The 19,758-nt window shown below is 43.0% G+C and overlaps 2 protein-coding genes across 2 annotated transcripts; both read right to left on the minus strand.

The window, feature by feature from the left end:
• Positions 1–9,744: 9,744 nt before the first annotated feature.
• Positions 9,745–12,898, minus strand: F5147DRAFT_743849 (uncharacterized protein; the record flags this gene model as incomplete). The annotated part of the gene is made up of 13 exons (XM_041439633.1): positions 9,745–10,008; positions 10,051–10,168; positions 10,202–10,314; positions 10,345–10,577; positions 10,626–10,793; positions 10,890–10,997; positions 11,051–11,264; positions 11,317–11,866; positions 11,921–12,016; positions 12,063–12,268; positions 12,320–12,421; positions 12,443–12,546; positions 12,598–12,898. 13 exons carry the CDS (start codon positions 12,896–12,898, stop codon positions 9,745–9,747), a joined length of 2,577 nt encoding a protein of 858 aa, XP_041296622.1.
• A 1,313-nt stretch (positions 12,899–14,211) lies between these two features.
• Positions 14,212–15,917, minus strand: F5147DRAFT_769990 (uncharacterized protein; the record flags this gene model as incomplete). Its single annotated transcript, XM_041441100.1, has 3 exons — positions 14,212–14,774; positions 14,825–15,814; positions 15,869–15,917. The coding sequence occupies 3 exons, from the start codon at positions 15,915–15,917 to the stop codon at positions 14,212–14,214; spliced, it is 1,602 nt and encodes a 533-aa protein (XP_041296623.1).
• Between the last annotated feature and the right edge of the window lie 3,841 nt (positions 15,918–19,758).

The following is a 19,758-nucleotide window of genomic DNA, read 5'->3' on the forward strand; positions in this document are numbered from 1 at the left end:
CTAGTTAAATGTACTTCCAATGAACTCGTTCAAAAGTAAATCCTCAAGGCACATTTATTTGCATTTTGTCAGTTCTTTCAATACACATCATTATACAGATTACAGACCTGCTTAGTTTAAGAGAAATATATTTTGACTCTGGCAACCACTTAAACAAGCACAATAAAGAATCTCAGCCTTGATAAATTTGTATTTTTTCTCCTTCCCCAGGTCATTAGGATCAAACTTGAAGGTTTGATGTGTAACCTGCTCTTTTTTTTCTTCAACCAAGTCAAGACCTTTAGAAAGAATTGGATTGTTCCTTTACTTATCCCTCCAAGTTTACATCAAGACTTTGGTCGTAAATCAAAATAGTGTTGTTAGGTTTTTTATTTGTTATGTGCATGAGAAGGTCTGAATTTGCCATACTGGTGCAGGAAGGCAGGAATCTGAGTGAGGATAATGAATGACGCAAAGTCAGCTAATGCTCAAAGGGATTTGCAATCAACAAAGACAGACCTTCTGAGCATGTAGAGTTCAAAAAGTATACAGACCAAAGGATCTGAAAGGGAACACTAATCCAAACCACAAAAGAGTGAAGCTTATAATAAAAGTGAATTCTGAAGGAATCAAACCACACACTTAAAGCTGAACAACATATGAGTAAAAGTAATACACCTCAAACATTTGCTCATAGATGGTTGTCTCAAAAACTCATTATAACTAGTCTTAGCCAAGTGGTTGTTGCAACAGAATTGAAGGCTGTTTCTCTTGAACTGTGCATGCTTGAAATATGCTGAGTGATACATGTTTTTGACCTGCTTGGTACAGGAAAATCAGATTTTGACTTTGATGACTCCTGAACTAGCAACAATAAAGATCAAAGTCTGAGAAACTGTCCATGAGCAAATATTCAATTGCGCATGTTGCAGTATGAAAAAGAAATGCATCATTTGACTGATTGCAAATCTGTAGGCTTTGATTGAAACATATTTTGAATCCATCATGGCAATGATATGGAAAAGAGTATTTATGATGGGTTTTGGAGAAAACTATCCATGAGAAAATATCAGATTATGATTGCATAGAATAAAAATACAATCATCGGCAGGTTTCAAATCTGCAAAGTCCAAGAGACACAGATTTTAACTCTGGTGACAACTTGACTAAGACCAATGAAGATCGATGTCTGAGATACTGTCTATGAGAAAATGTTCAAGACATGTTCTCAAAAAAATATGACATTCAATGGGTTTCAAACCTGTTGCATTGCAGTAGAAACAGATTTTGATTCTGTTATGACAACCACTCGGCTAAATACAACTTTGATCAGCTTGCAAGCAAACCGACCATTAGCATATTTCAAGGTGTGATTTTATAATAATAAAATGTCATGACTGGCAGGTTCAAAACCTGCACGGTCCAAGAGAAACAGATTTTGACTCTGGTGTTCACTTGACAATGTCATCTTTAGCAGGTTTTGAACCCATGCAGATAGATTTAGATTCTGTTGTATTAACTGCTCAGCTAAGACCAGTTAGATGCACTCTTGATGGACCCATTCATAAGTGAATCCTCAAGGCATATTTATCTGCATTCTGTCAGTTCTTTTAATAATATGGTCACCATGATTGATTTTTTTAATTCTACTCTTATTGCAAAAGACATCAGACTTCTTCTGGGCCTCTACTTCAAGACCTATTTATTCAGCAATTGCTCCAAAAATGTGCTGATGGCAGACCACCGTGGTGGGCTGATGATGTAATGTTAGAACTGACAACATGCAGATAAACATACCTTGAGGATTCACTTCTAAATGAATTCATTAGAAGTGCATCCAACTGGTCTTAGCTAAGTAGTCAATATGACAGAATCTAAATCTGTCTGTGCAGGTTCAAAACCTGCTAAAGATAAAATTGCAAGTTATCATCAGAGTTAAAATATGTTTCACTTGGACTGCGCAGGTTTGAAACCTGCCAACAATAACATTTTTATTTTATGAGAATGCATTTTGATGGTTTGAAACCCATTGAATGCTGCATTTTTTGGTTTTTCTTGCAAGAAAGTCATGATGTCACCCAGAAAATTGAGGTCTTCTGATTCATTGTAAGATTCATGTAGGAAATGTGAAGGTGTGATTTCATAGAATAAAAATAAAAATGTTGTCATTAGTAGGTTTCCAACCTGCACAGTTTAAGAGAAACAGATTTTGACTCTGGTGACAACTCGACTAAGACCAATGAAGATCAACATTTGAGATGCTGTCTATGAGCAGATATTCAAGACATGTTCATGTTCTAATACAAAAAATGCATCACTCAACAGGTTTTGAACCTGTAGACTTCAATGGAAACAGATTTTGAATCTATTGCAACAATGACATGGCTAACATCAGTTGAGACAAGTTTTTGAGAAAATCACTCATGAGAAAATTGTCAAGATTGTTTTCATAGAAAATATATTTTATCATTGGCAGGTTTCAAACCCGCACATTCCAAGAGAAACAGATTTTGACTCTGGTGATCACTCGACAATGTCATCTTTAGCAGGTTTTGAACCCACACCGACAGATTTAGATTCTGTCATATCAACTGCTTGGCTTGGACCAGTGAGATGCACTTCCAATGGATCCATTCACAAGTGAATCCTCAAGAGAGCTCTTTCAATAGTATGATCACCATAATTGATTCTTAGGCCTGTTTATCTAGCAATTGCTCTGAAAAAGTGCTGATGGCAGACCACCACAGTGGGCCAATGATGTTTGTGATGTCTTTTGGATTAACAATTGGGTCATGAATGACAACCGACAATGAAAGGATCACATATGATTGGACTCAAGGAGGATGTTGGAAATTAATGTGAGAACTGACAAAATGCAGATAAATGTACCTTGAGGATTCACTTCTGAATGGGCTCATTGGGAGTGCATCCAACTGGTCTTATAGCTAAGCAGTCAATACAACAGAATCTAAATCTGTTTGTGTGGGTTCAAAACCTGCTAAAGATAAAATCTGCAAGTAAACATCAAAGTCAAAATCTGTTTCTCTTGGACTGTGCAGGTTTGAAACCTGCCAATGATGACATTTTCATTTTATGAAAAAATTAGACCTTGACATTTCCTTATGAATCATATATGTGTTTTTCCTGGGTGAACACACCTTGACATTGACTCATGTGTACTTTCATATTGTAGCTCATGCTCCCAAACATCTGCTTTATACGGTGTTTGTGAATGCACTTTTCTGTGTCCAAGAACATCTCTGAGCTCCATGTGACATGGCTCCACATCCTGAACACAAATACCTCAAATCATGCTTTAGGGTTTCTATAGCTTTCATCCCGCTGCCATGCGGTACAAATGTGTGTTCCATATTTGATCCATAAGGCTCCATTGATGCATGTCAATGAGCGTCTTGATGATTGATTGCAGTAAAATCAGGTCTTATGGCTTCATTATAATCTCCATTAAACATTCTTTTAGAATAGGATTGCAAAAACTGAGACCAGAGTCGAGTACTAAAGATAAGAAAGGTTCGAACACGAGGTGGGCGGAAGCAAGAAGCATGCATCACCTCACCTAATTTGCTCATAGACTAAACTCTAGGTTAGCCTCGTGCCTCAGCTATTAGCTGGTAAAACAAAAAAAAATCTGCTGTAGAGACTCATATCTTTGTAGGCTCATAGGATCCATATTTACAACTTACTTTTAGGCTCAGTTTATACACCATTATCCTCCTAACAGATTTTGACTCTGTTTCAATGTCTACTTGGCTAAGACCAGTGGGATGGAGCTCTCAGGAAAGTACGCATGAGTTAATGTCAAGGCGTGATTTCATAGAATAAAAAATGTTATCATTGGCAGGTTTGAAACTCACAAAGTCCAAGAAAAACAGATTTTGACTCTGATGACAACTTGACCTTGACTAAGACCAATAAAGATGAGTGTCTGAGATATTATCTATCAGCAAGTATTCAAGGAATGTTCTAATAGAAAAAATGCAACATTCAACAGGTTTCAAACGTGTTGCATTCCAATGGAAACAGATTTTGATTCTGTTATGACAACCACTTGGCTAAACACAACTTTGATGAGCATTTAAGAAAACCGACCATGAGCATGTGTCAAGGTGCATTTTCATAGAAAATGAATCTTATTATCAGCAGGTTTTAAACCTAAACAGTCCAGGACAACCAGACTTTGACTCTGATAATCACTTAGCAATTTAATCTTTAGTAGGTTTTGAACCCATGTAGACAGATTTAGATTCTGTTGTATCAACTGCTCGGCTAAGACCAGTGAGATTCACTTCCAATGAACTCATTCAGAAGTGAATTCTCAAGGCATATTTTATCTGCATTTTGTCAGTTCTTTCAATAGCATGGTCACTGTTGATTCTTTTATTCTGCTTTTTTTCTCTAAAAAATTACCAGAGGCAAATGCAAGTATCTTTGATGCAAACTTGGAATAACAAGTACAAGAGCAATTTAATTTTATCCAAAGGTCTTGACTTGGTTGAAGAAGAAGGGCAGATTACACATCAAACTTTCAAGTTCGATCCTAATGACCTGGGGAATGAGGAAGAATACACATCTGTCAAGACTGAGATTCAAAAGAGCCATCCGGTCATTATTCACTTATGTGTAAGGTTGAAGTGCACTGTATTTGAGACCTTTTATCATCATGCTCCACTCCTCTCGCTTTTTGAAAGTGCTGTATTGCAGTCTGTATTTAATTCATCTGTTCAGCTGAGGGAAAACATTGCGAGTGATAGAGAATGGTAGACTTGCCTTGCAGATTCACTTCTGAGTGTTTTCTTTAAAGATGGATCTAACTGGTGTTAGTCAAACAGTTGCTACAACAGAATCCAAATCTGTTTCAAATCTGTGCATGTGGGTTCAAAACCTGCTAAAGATGAAATTGCTAGTGATTATCAGAGTCAAAATATGTTTCTCTTGGAATGTGCAGGTTTGAAACCAGCCAATGATAAAATTCATTTTTTGTATAAAACCACACCTTGACACATGCTCATGGTCAATTTGCTTACAAGCTCATTAGAGTTTATATAAGTCACTTCTGAATGAGTTCATTGGGAGCGCATATAACTGGTCTTAGCCAAGCAGTTGATACAACAGAATCTAAAGTTGTTTGTGTGGGTTCAAAACCTGCTAAGAATCAAATTGCCAAGCAATTATCAGAGTCAAAATTTGTTTCTCTTGGACTGTGCAGGTTTGAAACCTGCTAATGATAAAATTTATTTTTTTATGAAAACACACCTTGACATATGCTCATTGTCAGTTTGCTTGCAAGCTGATCAGAGTTGTGTCTAGCAAAGTGGTTGTCATAACAGAATCAAAATCTGTTTCTATTAAAGTGTAACAGGTTTGAAACCCATTGAATGTTACATTTTTTCTATACGAAATGGTCTTAGCCATGAATTTCACCACAATGGATTCAAAATATGTTCTAATCAAGGCCTACAGGTTTGAAACCTGTGAAATGATATATTGTTTGTGTCTGTTTGATCTTTTTTAATGAATAAAGGCTTGGGTGGTGAGCATGCAGTGGGGGAGATAATTAGATCTAAATCAGTAACATCAGATTACTGATAAAACAATGATTGCGTCTTGATTACCTTAAAGTAATTGTTGGTTTAGATTCAGATTTAGAGGCTTCTCATGTTACCACAAAAATATCAGCACTCAGCCACCAGTAAATTGATGCTCTTATGATATGGTGGTCTCCATCCATTTTGGCTAACAATAGTTAGATGCATCTCTAAACAAATCATTCAGAAGTGAATCTATAAGGCAAGTCTATCATTCACAATGTTCCTTCTCAGCTAAATAGATGAAATGAATACAGACTCCAAACCAATTGGTGGTGTGTAGCGAGTCTTCATCCTAGTACTTAGTGCCAAATATGTACATACAAAACTTATTTCAAACACCGCAACTTTGGACTCTTACACACCTAGCCGACTGGCACAACTTGTAGTGGCGCGAAGTTTGCCACTATTTGTTCCACCGAAAATTCAACTGAGTGGTCAACAAATGGTCGGGTATACTGGACAGACCTTTCAATAATTGTAACATGTGTGACAATGCACTTTGGTCACCCCATTTTAGACACCTCTTAGGTTGATTGCTACCTATAGAGGTTTTTACCTAAGAGGTACTTTTCTGGTGGTCTACCCAATGTTCTGTGGTCTTTCCCTGTTGTTGTTAGGGACCAAAGACCATTGGGAATATGTTGTGGGAGTACCATATGATGATTTGGACCACTTGAATTCCCTATAACGTAGGGGTGTCTGGGGTCTTCAACTAACAATTTTTTGGCAAATTTCCCTACCTTTGTGGATTGCATCTGTGCCCTGTGCCCTGCCTCCTAGACCCCCCCATAAACCTAATGAAGCTTTTTTTATATAATTGAACAATATATCAAAATTGTATACTTTGTCCAGATGACCTACAGTCATCTCCAACATGCCAGGCGCATAACCCACAACAGATTTCATTATATACCCACTAGACCCGCTCACATCCTCTGGAAAATTGTCCTATGCCCAGTTCAGTTCTACCTAACACTGCTGGTACGTATACTTCAAACCACACACATGTTGGTTCATCACACCCACTCCTCAATGCTCACTCCGCTTGCATCTTGGTAGGAGGCTCCTTCCTGTTTAACCATATTAGCTGCAGTACCTCATGGCCATTTACCTACCTTTGGACCCAGTAGCTTTACTATAACCTTTGTCTATAGTACTCCAGACTTTCACATAGATAGATGAATAGGGATGGCATACCACAGCATTGCAAAAATAATAAGCAGACGAGACCACAAGCTTAATGGGAAGGACCGTAGGTGTGATGTGCCTGCAATAGGGAAGACCGTAAGCTTAATGGGACGGACCATAGGTGTAATATGCATGCTATAGGGAAGACTGTACACTTAATGGGAAGGACCATAGGTATAATATGCATGCTATAGGGAAGACTGCAAGCTTATTGGGACGGACCATAGGTGTACTATTCATGCTATAGGGAATATGCAGGCTTAATGGGACGGACCATAGGTGTAATGTGTATGCAATAGAGAGGACCGTAGGCTTAATGGGACGGACCATAGATGTAATATGCATGCTATAGGGAAGACCACAGGCTTAATGAGACGGACCACAGGTGTAATATGCATGCTATAGGGAAGACCGGAAGTTAATTGGGAAGGACCATAGGGAAGACCACAAACTTATTGGGAAGGACCATAGGTGTACTATTCATATTTTAGGGAAGACCGCACACCACCACCCCCCCTTCAACAGCCTAATCTGACTAGAATTACTCCATTTCTACTAGGAAGACACCATGTCCGATTCTTCCTGAAGAACATGTATGTCACTCAGCTACTATGCACACCACCACCCCCTTTAACAGACTAATCTGACTGGAATTACTCCATTTCTACTAGGGAGACACCATGTCCGATTCTTCCTGAAGAACATGTATGTCACTCAGCTACTACCTTCATGTTCTCTCAATTAATGAATACATATGTAGATGTAGCTCAAAAGTACTCCATTGTTTGCTACTAGTGATGTCTCAGCTCTCGCATACTTCCAGGTCCTTTCAGCAATCAAACACTCTTCATTCTTTGCTCCATCCATCCCTTCAACACTTCATCCAGCCCATGCATTACTGCATGATGGCGAGTGGGTTGGCATTGATGAAGACTGGTATTTGAAACACGTCAAAACAGCTGACTCACGTCCATTGGAATTACAACAATTAATATTTTTATTAGATCCAGCTCAGTCTTCAGCTACAGTCAGTGTTTGTCCAATTTGTTTTTGTTGTCATGGTTGTGACACGTTCATTGCCAGGTCACTGCAGACTCCGCACCTGTCGACCTCGTATCCTTATCACAATCTATTGATAATATCACGCACCATATAGTTCACAGCCTCTCTACCCCATTGGGCGAGATGTACATGTTGCTTTGCCTTCTTGCAAGAGAAGCAGCTAGGCAGACACCGACCCGTATAGAGTCGAGTCATATTACACGCACACTCATTGTACGATTGCTACAGCACTTAGCTCCACATTCATCTGCCTCATTGTTTGGCTCTTTTGGCAACTTATATGGATAACAGTCAGTCACTCTCACATGACATTCAATGCTTTCGCATGAGGTCTACCTTACTTTATTTTCACTTGGTTAATGAATACATGTGTCGTGTGTAGCTACATGTAGCTCGAATGTACTCCATTGGTGAAGTGATTCAAGAGTATGAAGCTGAAAGTAGAGAAGCATGAGAGAGCGGAGTCACAAGACATAGACACCATTGATATTGATCTTTATAATGTTGCACGAGTGCAGAAGACCGTGCACATGAGGAAAAACCACACACAGTAATATTCTTTGATATCAGGTAAGTCTAGACAATTGTGATCAGCATGTAAGATAGAGGACAAAACATAAACCATGAGTCATGGATTACAAAAGCATGTTTGCATATGCATAAGAATTTTAACATGAGTCATCGGCATGCAATGAGTGAGGTAAGTCATAGGCAAGTAGTAGCATAAGTCATGACAAGTATCATAGTCGAGATCAGACAATATGACAGGTGGTTATAAAAGCTGTAAACATCAGTTATACTCAAATTCATCCTCATCTACAGGAGGAAGTAAATGGCAATCCAGAACATGAGCAGGCTGAAGACGTGAGGCATATTGGCGCGAAGATGGAGAGCCCTCAGAGTATGGCACGACTGCCAAACAAGATGGCAAGTGCATAGTGTTTTGGTTCAGGGCAGGTCCCATGCGTGCCTTTGATGAGGCACGAACATATGGCTTAGGATGACTAGGGAATAGACAACAATTAACACAGTAAGATTGGCAACACGGCAACAACATACTTGTGACCCTTGGTGGACTTTATACCCATGCTTGCCCTGTCCTGCAATGTGAAAGTATGTGAGAAATAAAGACAAAGATACAATGTAAAAATACGTACATGGGTCCTGCTCCGATATCTTGCAGCCACCATTCCCGTTTCAATGTCGTCAGCCTCCCTTGCACTTTCATAATCATCACGAGTCCATTTCCTAGTCTCAGAGGCCATTGAGCGGCGGATATCTTCACGTACACAGTTGTACTGGTATCGTCCTGCTGCTACATTCGAACCTTGAGGAGTCGCATGAGGAGATGACAGTGGTGGAGATGACGGTGGGAGATCGTCATCGGACTCATCTGAGTGAATGCTGTGATCCAGGAGTTCATCATGGTCAGTGTGAATAGGGACAGGTGGAATCGAGCGCGAAGCCCTATGTTGTGAGCGTGAAGCCCCATGTTGTGAGCACGAAGCCCCAGAGTTGGAGCACGGAGCCCGATAGTCGGAGCATGGAGCTGCAGGGTACAAGCACAAAGCTTCCTGGTGAGAGCACGAAGCTCCAATAGAGCATGAAGTCCCTGTGTTTAAACGCTCAGTAACAAGACAATGATGCATAACAGTAAGAATTCCCCTTATATGCCTCCCAGATTTTGGCTCAATCTATGTCCATAAATATTTTCATGAATTTAGGAATTTTATCCAGCATGTTATGCTCATTTTCTGAAAAATGCAGCTTGGAGCTGAGACATCACTAGTAGCTACTGTATAATACATTCTCACACATCTGTCAGCCAAAACCAAGTGACAACTATAAATTCTATATGTGCCAACATTTATTTGACAATTTAATGGAGGACCGAAAACTATAAATTCTATATGCACCGACATTTATTTGACAATTTAATAGGGGAGGAAGGCATAAAGTGATCATCAATGTCATCCGTGTCATCCAATAACTCATTACTGTGATCATACCTGTACTCGTCCGCTAGTGCAATGTCTTCAATAGCATCCATCAGTTCCTCATCTCCGATCTCACCATATTCCAGGTCTCCCTCACAATCACCTTCCTCCCCTTCCACACTCTCGGCATCATCCTCATCACGAAATGATGACTGCACTTGATCACAAGCTGCCTAAAGCAATGCTTCATCAGAGGGTCCCCAGCTCTCACCAACTGGCCATGTGCAAGGAATACACTGAACCTTTTTCTTCCAGACTACACATATGTTGATGAGTTCATCTGCACAAGACCGAAGGTGGAAAGATATGACTGTGTCTGTCACTGCAACGTCACTAACAACCATTGATAACATTGTAAGGACACACATACCTGCATTGTTCGAGGCACCTCTTATGGCCCCCCACTCCGCCAACATCCATTCTTGAATGACAGCCCTCTCACGCATCAGTTGAGCTTCCTCCTCCATACACCGATCAACCTCAAGTTGCAAGCGGATACCATTTCAGACGGCATCATCTGATAGCCATGCTGGCGGCACTATAGTGTCATCATCAACATCAAGCAGAAAGATGCCATCACGCAGGATGATGTGAGGCATAACAGCATAAGGAGGTGCTTGACACTGGCATATAAGAGATCGTAGTTGGGAACACAAACCATTGTACATTGAAACTAATTTGAGGATGCCAGGCTCTCGCCGCTTGATCGACTGCTGAGTATTGGCATGAAGCTTGTGCTCAGCTGGAAAATTATGAGATGTGCACCAGTCTGGTCAAATCGTCAATGCACCATTGATTGTTGCTCTGTATGATCTCTCAAGTCTCTCCAACTCAAACTTGCATTGACGAAGGCAGTCGCGAATACGAGTTTTGACTGCAAGGGCATTCAAGCGAACCGTAAGATAAATATCCTTCTTTATCTTCTCCAGGTTGACCTTGTACTCTGTTCCAAGCGCAGCTTGACATCATCGGAGAGTGTCAGCAGTTTTCACTCACCGTGAGCGGATGTCTGCAAGCTGCAGGTTGAACTCGACAATGTCAGGGACACGGCCACCATGGAGCTGCATCTCGAGCTCACAGATAGAAGCCTCCTGAGCTTCTAGGGTCTTCTCCAGTGCTAGGACGGTAGTAATAACCTCCGCTGCCTTGTTTCTAGATTGTCCTACGTAAGGTTCAGTTCAGGACTCTTAGAACATTTGGTCATTACAGATGTACGTGGTGCAGGTTTCGTCTGGTGATCAACCTGAGCCTTCCATTCTACACAAAGCATATGTTCGTCCACCTGTAAGTCATGTAAACTGTCCAGTGCACCGTTTTTCTTCATTTGACAGTGGATCCAGCGCCGATGGAGCCAATGTTCAAACCCTTGTAATGATTTCGAGTCCAGATGACGAATTTGTGTGTCGAGGACGAAAAGCCGCTGATTAAACTTCATAGCGAAGAGTAAGATACATAGAATAATACAAATAGAGCATACGTACCCCAGAAACACGCAAGGAGGGGATGAGGGGCTTGAGGAAACTCCACAGTTGTTCGCATCCTTCACCGTCAGACAGTCCAAATCCTTCTTGCTTCCTGGGGTGGTAGATGATCTGACAAGGCCACTGGTGACCATAGGCATGGAATATGGCAACAGAAAACGCAATGCGAGATAGAATAGAGTTGTCCATAAACTTCCACTTGCGACAGCTCCATTCGAGCTGGCATCCAATGTCATATAGAAGCCCAATGGTCATCTGAGCAGGGAGATGTTTAAACAACCGGTCCAATAGAGCAAGTGCATAGTGTTGTTTTTCTCCCGCCGATGTGAGGTTCGCGACCCACAGTACACGATCGTGTCTACAAAGCAAGGCCATCAGGCCTGTATCAATAAAGAAGCGAGTACTTGCCTTCTCTCGCTTTTTGTCTGCAGTGATGAAAGAGTCTCCACACCCGTTCAAGACTGACACTGGTACATGCATGCCCTCTTCATAGCAATCTTTGTCTGGCTCCGCCCTGGAGGCCCTTGCTTGACGACTTTCTCCACGACACCTTTAAACACAATCTTCCATTGCGTTCACATCGGCCGTCGGTAGAAAGAAAGACAATGTTGGGTTAGGAGGATCGTTGCCAGTAGCACCATGAGGATTTGTGGAATGTTTTTGTGTGAAGCACACGTCAATGCAAACAATAATATTTGGCCTGGAAATGGTCAACTGGTGCAGTAGAGTCATAATAAATGATGCACATGGAAGGAGAACCTCTCACTTCATTTCGCCAATCGTTCCCTCCGAAACAGAGTGGGCACCGTGAACGAAGATACTCACTAGGCTGGTCCACACAAGAACCGTCCTTCCGGGCATCAGTAATGAGGGTAGAGATGTGATCCCGAGCCAACACAGTCAAGACCCAGTACCAGTGAAATGCATTGCTGAAGCGATGCCGCAAGCTATTCTGAAAGAAGGTTAAGTATACAGGCGCACCCGTGAGCAGGGAAATACTGACCTTTGATGTCAACTTGTACCTCATTCCATCAAGAAAGGTCTCCAGAGCATCGCACCAAGCAGTTTGGTTGGGGGACTGACGAATGAAGAGGAGGCGAACGAACTCCAGAACTCATAAGTCTACTGCCAGAGATGGAACCATGGGCGCACATGGAAAAAGGCCGCGACGAAGAAGCTGAAGCGGGGCGGGAAAACAAGGACAGGCGATGATGGTGATTCCTTCGAAAGCTGTAATGTACATCAGACCAAAGTTAGAAGACAAGAAAGACGATAACATACCGTCGAAAAGTACACATGCAACCTTGATACTACGAGTTCTGCACCCAGTGCCGCACTCTCCATCATTTGAATGGTGTTCTCCTGGTATGTTGGCATGGCGTAGCGATAAAGTCTCCTCGATATAAGATAGATAGGGCACTATCATGCGCAGAATGATGTCTTCTGACCATCTGCGCCATTGATTGGCCCTTTTCTGCGAGCTGGTGAGATGACGGGGAACAGGATGGTCAGAGAAATGCAGGGAGTCGCGGAATGGAATGATCGCTTCATCATCCTTGTGTTCTAGTTCTGTCCTAGACATGGACAATGAACGAGGTAAAATTTGCTGTGATAAATGTCGTCGTCCTGGCATAATCAAGACAGGAGGTGGGCCAGGAAGATGAAGGTTCAGCTTCTTAGTCTTGTGGGGGCGTTTCCATTTCTTGACCATCCAAGGTTCACAAATAATAGTGCTCGATTGTTGTGTTGACGGAGGCAATGGTGAATCGAGGGTGGTTGCTCTATGACGTTGAGGCTTCGGATGGCGGACCACCATGACGAACTTCCTTAAGACCCGAAGTCTTACAAGGAAGAGAAACAATGACACAAAGTCAATTGGAGAACCTCAATTCATGGACGCGCAGTCCAGCAGAGTTCAATGGCAGTGATTAATTGTAGTGGACACTGGGTGGACCGACGGGCAGTTGAGGAGAGTTCAATAGAATAACTGGCGGTGGTGGTGGATACACTGGGAGTTGGAAGACAAAGCCCTCAAGGCAAATGTCCATAATCGCATCAGAGCAAGTCCTTCGGGTCAGGAACCCTACATAGTCAGACATCTTGTCATCTGCATTTCAATGTCATGATGTAATTATGTCAGTAACTGCGCTAGCCCAATAGGAGAATTTTGGTGTGCGACCAACTGAACCAGATATATGTTTTGATGGGACTCGCAGAATGAAAAAGGAGCTTGGAAACAGAGGATACATGAATGAGAGCAAACAGATGAGAGGACGAGAAGCCTACAAATGGAAGTCCATGCTGTGGCCCTACAAAGTCAAGTAATGGAGTGTCCTACATTGCACAGGAACATCAAATAATGCTGGAGGCAGTGTTGCTGATTATGTCATGCAAATTCAACTAGCAGGAATACAGCAACATCAATCAAACATATAATGATGAGGTAACGAAACTGCAAAACATTGCTACAGGCAAAAGACAAAAACAGCGAAATTATGAGATTACAATTGCATGGGAAGCAAGTGGGGCACAATGGGAGGCCTGCTGAAATGATCGAAGAATGTTTGAATGTAAAATGTCGCCGCTGCGCGCCTGACTTCCCAGGAGTATGTATCTGTGAAATTGTCCGAGGTCAGTGGTGTCATAAGACAAGGCAGAACATCATCCCAATCGCAAAGCAGTCTCTGGAAATTCTCAAGGTAAGGAAGACAGCCCATCAAGGTGTTGTTCCACAACCCATAGTTCTCTGACAGAAACGACTCTGACCACATCACCAAACCAGCCTCGCCCGGGAAGATGCTATGGAGGAGCTGCTCATGACCAATGGCATCATTGTTCCAACATTCCCGTGCCAAGTAATGATCAAGATCCCTCAAATCGTACCGAAAGCCAAGTTCAAATAACTCCCAGGTGATCTTCTGGACCAGAAGCGATGGCGAGACTAGCGATGGAGACTTGTTCACCCCGAAATTCAACAACTCCTTCTGGCGAAAATATATCACCCTGAGTTTCCAACAGGTCATCGCCGAATAAGTCCCGCATTGCTCGCTTCCCCTTCTTGGTGGCTGTAAGACTCTTTTCGTCTGGCTCTTTCCCTTTGAAAGATTGTGGTTGGACAGAAGGGACGCTACCGAGGAAATCACGCCAGAGCTGAGGAGTGGGATAAGTGCATGGAGGATCATGATCAACTCGGCCAATCCACAGTGGACGAGCAGCGAGCCAGTTGGCAAGGTATAGTTGCAATTGTTCAGGCAACTTGGGACCAAGGAGGAGAGCGGGTTCAGGGAATCTATACCCCCGATCAATAACGTAGGGTGTGTGAACATGAGACTCGTCCTTAATGACAGTTTTCATGGTGCCTTCCCAATGCAGGTTCGGCAGTGGAAGGAAAGGAGTCTCAGGATCTTTCCACTTATCCCTAGATTTACCTGACTGTGTAGGGTGAGCTTCGATGAAGTCTGAAAATTGCGTGAGCATGCAACATATACAAAGAAAAAAGGATACATACAAGGCCGGTGGCATTGTTTGCCCTTCTGTTTAGGCGCCTTGCCAAGAGCAGATAATTTGGGACCAGAAGCAGGACGACTCGAGCTGGACGACGGTTGAGAGGATTTGTCAGACTCGGGATCTTGGTATGTCGTGCTTGCATATAGGCGGCAAATGTGCATATGATGATTGCAACCACCTTGACCGCAGTAGATGACTTCAAATGGGTGGATTTTTCTGCCCTCTGCATACATGGCAATAATGATGTGATCCAGGCGTGTGAGTAAGACCGGTTCAACGACCATCATTTTCAGGGGTATATATGCGCTTGCACGGACATACCAAGCTGGGATGCCAGCGCATAATAACTTCTCGCAGATGTCGCTGCTCTGTGCGAACCCCCCCATCCATCCTAAGTTGACCTCATAGTGAACGCCAAAAGTGGTACGAGGTTGGGCGATGAGTACCCAGTCAATGTAAGAGTATATGTCGAGAAAGAGGTGCTGAGCGTTGGTGACAAAAATGAGAAGATCTTGAAAAGTAAGGGGGTGGGACTTCAACCGTGCAATGGCATGACGGAGGTACAAGAGGCGACTGTATATGATTTGACCTCTGCCTGGCTGATCCTTTCTGTAATTGCGGACTCGTTGCTCAGCCAGTTTGAGAAGGGACTGCAAGCCATCGACCTTATCAGGAGCCAGCGTGCCTACAGGAAATGAATTCCCTGGAATGGACTTAAGATCATCCTGGCTAGGGGTGAACCAGGCCCAATGTAGCGGATGCAGGAATGGAAATGCCTCCTTTCGAGGAATGCAAACAGCATGACAAAAAGAGTCATCATAGGACTGAGGCCACTGGAAGCAATCGATAACGCCGAAGCGACCATCTGCCCGGGCTTGTAGGTCTTCTTCTTCAAAGTGATGAAACTCTGGAACAAAGTGCATGCTGGGCGTCGTAATGACTAGATTTCCCTGCACAGCGACAGCGCGGGCATCGAAAGTTTGCAACCAACCTGTTGTAAACATCAGCATCAGTGTATGACAGAGATAGATTGACAAATATGTACTGTCTGAGAGCATGCAATTCGACTTAAACAATGTCAGAGCATTGGGCATGATGAATGCTACAAATCGTAAGTGGATGTCCGTAACGAAAGTGAAAGTCAATGTACCTTGTGTTGCGTTGCAGAATATGATCGTGAGAGTTTGTGTTGCTGCTCACCACGACAGCAATGATACCACACAAAGGACATGTGAAGGCAGATCAGCAGAAGTAGTTAAGAGAAAATATGTACGCTCACTGGCGAAAGACTGAGAGTCAAGATGAAAGAAGAGAAGCACGACACACCGGGCAGAAAACAGATGTGAGGCACTCCCGCAGAAGGTCTTCAACCCTATTGGTGCAGCAGCAAATGAGCAACCAGGGCGACCCTCCAGACACGCAGTCTAAGAGTGATATATCAGCGACACAAAGTCGACTAATCAGGGTTTGAACAGCACAAAGCCAGTTCAGATGGCAAGAGAGGGCCAGGAGTTGGGAGTTGAGGCTGGAAGTTGAGGGCGACAATGATCTAGTGAGGCAGGACGAGAGAGAGAGAGGAAGGATGATGAGAAGAGAGAAGAGGAACAATGAATGGCAGTAGATAGAAATGTAAGGAATTGAATAGAAACGCAGTGGGAAAATCCCCAATGAAATTCCGACTGAATCTGGGTAGCGAGTGCAATTGTGGGAAAGTCCCAACTTTGTTCAACTCTTCACCACTGCCTCTATCGTCCTGCCTCCTCATTAGATCATCGTCGCCCTCAACTTCCAGCCCACCACTGCCTCCTCATTAGATCATCATGGCCCTCAACTTTTAGCCTCAACTCCGACTCCCGGCCCTCTCTTGCTATCTGAACTGGCTTCATGCCGTTCAAACCCTGATTAGTCGACTTTGTGTCGCTGATCTATCACTCTTAGACAGCGTGTCTGGAGGGTCGCCCTGGTTGCTCATTTGTTGCTGCACCAATAGGGTTGAAGACCTTCCATGGGAGTGCCTCGCATCCGTTTTCTGCCTGGTGTGTCGTGCTTTTCTTCTTTCAGTTTTTCACTAGTGAGCACATTTCTTATCTACTTCTACTGATCTGCCCTCACATATCCTTTTTGTACACTCCACCGAGGATCAAAAAGACCTTAAGTCTGGATTGAGTGACTATCATCTTGTGGGTAAGTGCCATATCCTCAGAATACGCTAAAATCTTAATCATCTGTTTAAACAGGTCCTTTAACCTCGTCATTAATTTCTCGCATATTATGACAGTGCGTTCAATCTGGTGCGTCATACTTCACTTCCAGTCTTTAATCAGTGAGTGTACACATTTGTCTCATATCTACTTCTAGTGATATACCCTTGCACCAAATCCTCAGAGATCACTATCATCATCCATCCACATACCTGCATATTATGGCGGTCCATTCCATCTGTCTTTCCATTTTTTATAGGTGAGTCTACCCTCACATGTCCCTTTCATACGCCATCCGTTACCATTGGAAATAGCAGTCATCCCCCACAAATGGAGGTTCTACTGGTGTCTCTACTGTGTATCGAAGTCTGGATTCAGTTTCTTCACCACCTGTGCATTATACCGTACCTTCGCACTATTTTATATACCTTCTGCTCCCGGCCTTTATAATGCCGTAACTTATAACTCAATGTCTCATACACCACACACCATCTCTCAACTCTATTCCAACCGTTGTTTTGGCTCTGTTATATTACTGTGACACATCCCTGAGTAAGGGCCCACATTTACTAGCTTTATTTGGGGGTGACACCCCGATATGCTAGTAAGTTCCATTCCAGATAATTATTCAATCAATGCAATAACTATTTTCATAGAGTCTGGTTGCTGTATATAATGTGATATGATATTCAGACACTGTCAAAATTTCCAGCCCCTTCTATATTCACTCTAACATTCTCAACTCTTTCACGCTTTTCATATCTTTACCTGACTTCGTGTCAGTGAAATAAAACTGTTGAGGCAACTTCGTGATCGTTGGAAGCAGTCTCAAATGCCTCTTGTTACCCGTTCGGGGCGTCGGACTAAAGCCCCACCACCGCCTGACTATGTTCACACTTACGCGTCCAAGGACCAAAAGGCTGCCGAATCTGATGCTGATGACAACCAGGTAATGTGTTACTTATTGTTCGCACTGCAACCACTGCTGATTGCTAAAGGCCTCTACACGTACTACGTGAAAGCAAACTCGCTCTCGTGCTGGCCCAAAGTCTGTCATGAATACCCAAACCCAAGACCGTGTAAGCTTATAATTGTCATTTTATTATCTACTAAATCAACATCAGCCGCATCCTCGACCCAAGGCTCACCCTCTTCCAAGGTCCGAATGTTCTGATCCCATGACATCATCTGCTGAAGAAGATGTTTTCTTCTCTAACTTCAGCAAACACTTGTCACTTGGCAGGAAGAAGCGCAGTGACGTGAATGAAAGTCCCGAGGTCCAGTTGTCTGACACTGCTGATGGGTCCACAAATGGCACAGATGGTGATGTGCCATCAGGTAAGTTTTCTCTCGTTCTTTTACTCGCTATCAACTCTCATTAAAATTTGTTGTCCAGCTGGTCTCGAGGAAGATGGTACTAGTAATGATGCCAATGAGGATTCAGGTATGTGTGTTGCTCACATGCAGGATGTATTTAAATGCTGACCTGCTGCAGCAACGAACCACAGAGAGCAGACTGCACGTAAGTACTACTAAACATTTTGTAGTAAATAACTAATATGTTGTGTGACAGTTCTATCCAATGGTGAATGTGGTGGTGCTACAGCGACAAATGAAGGAGAGAGATCCGACGGTGAATGCGGTGGTGCTGCAGCGACAGACGAAGGGGAGAGATCCGACAGTGAATGTGGTGGTGTTGCAGCGACAAATGAAGGGGAGAGAGATGCAGGTAAGTTTTGCTACACATGACGTAGTATACAACAAACATATTTTATTGCAGGTCTATCTGACGGTGAATGTGGTGGCACTACTATGACAAATGAAAGGGAGAGAGATGCAGGTAAGTTTTGTGGCATGTCTCGTGGTATACAACCAACATGCTTTATTGTAGTTCCATCTGACGGTGAATGTGATGGTACTGCAGTGATGAATAAACAGGAGAAGACTGCAGGTAAATTTAAATTTTGCTATATATATATATCAGTACGCAACTAATGTGTCTTGCCACAGTTGCACCCACGACCATTCGCCCGTGTAGATCTGGTGCCCGCAAATCATATGCTCCTGGTCATGAGAGCGAACACGCAGAGAGCTCTGACTCTGACAGCGACTGGGCAGAACTTGAAGAGAAGCGAAAGAAAGCAGAACGTGCTAATGATCCTGCGAGGCCATTCAGACTGTCTGCGAATGACAAGCAGAAGGGACCAGTGGTGGCAGACGACCACAGTGACAATGCCAATGCCGATCCCAAGGGCTGCAATGAAGATCAGACGTCTGAAGATGGGGATGGGGCCACACATAAAGCAGGAAGACTGTCCAAAGAAGGCGTTTTGAAAACGGAAGAATTTGGCAAGAGGGTTATGGCTGAAGCAACTGCAATTGGAAAAGAGTTTGGGAAACACCAGAGGGTGATTCTTATCGAGGCATGACTAGCAACAAAGGCAACTCGCAAAGAGTCTGCCTGGTTCCCGACTGTACTACCTCCATCCAAAGAATGTAAGTTATTGTATTCATGACTGTTTCGGTGTTTATTAATGACCTTCCAGCGAACTTGGCATCATGGAAAGTCAAGCAAAATGCGCACTATCATGCCCACCCGTACAAAGACCCTAACCATGCATCCCTATGGAAGAAAATCCAACACCATTGGGATAGCGTGGTCGCCAGCCCTGAGGATCTTTCATCACGGGAGTCATCCAGTCTCATGACAGCAGTTCGTGAAGTGTTTGCAAAA

Source organism: Suillus discolor (assembly GCF_016758755.1).
Source record: "Suillus discolor strain FC423 chromosome Unknown F5147scaffold_9, whole genome shotgun sequence".
Classification (NCBI taxonomy): Eukaryota; Fungi; Basidiomycota; class Agaricomycetes; order Boletales; family Suillaceae; genus Suillus; species Suillus discolor.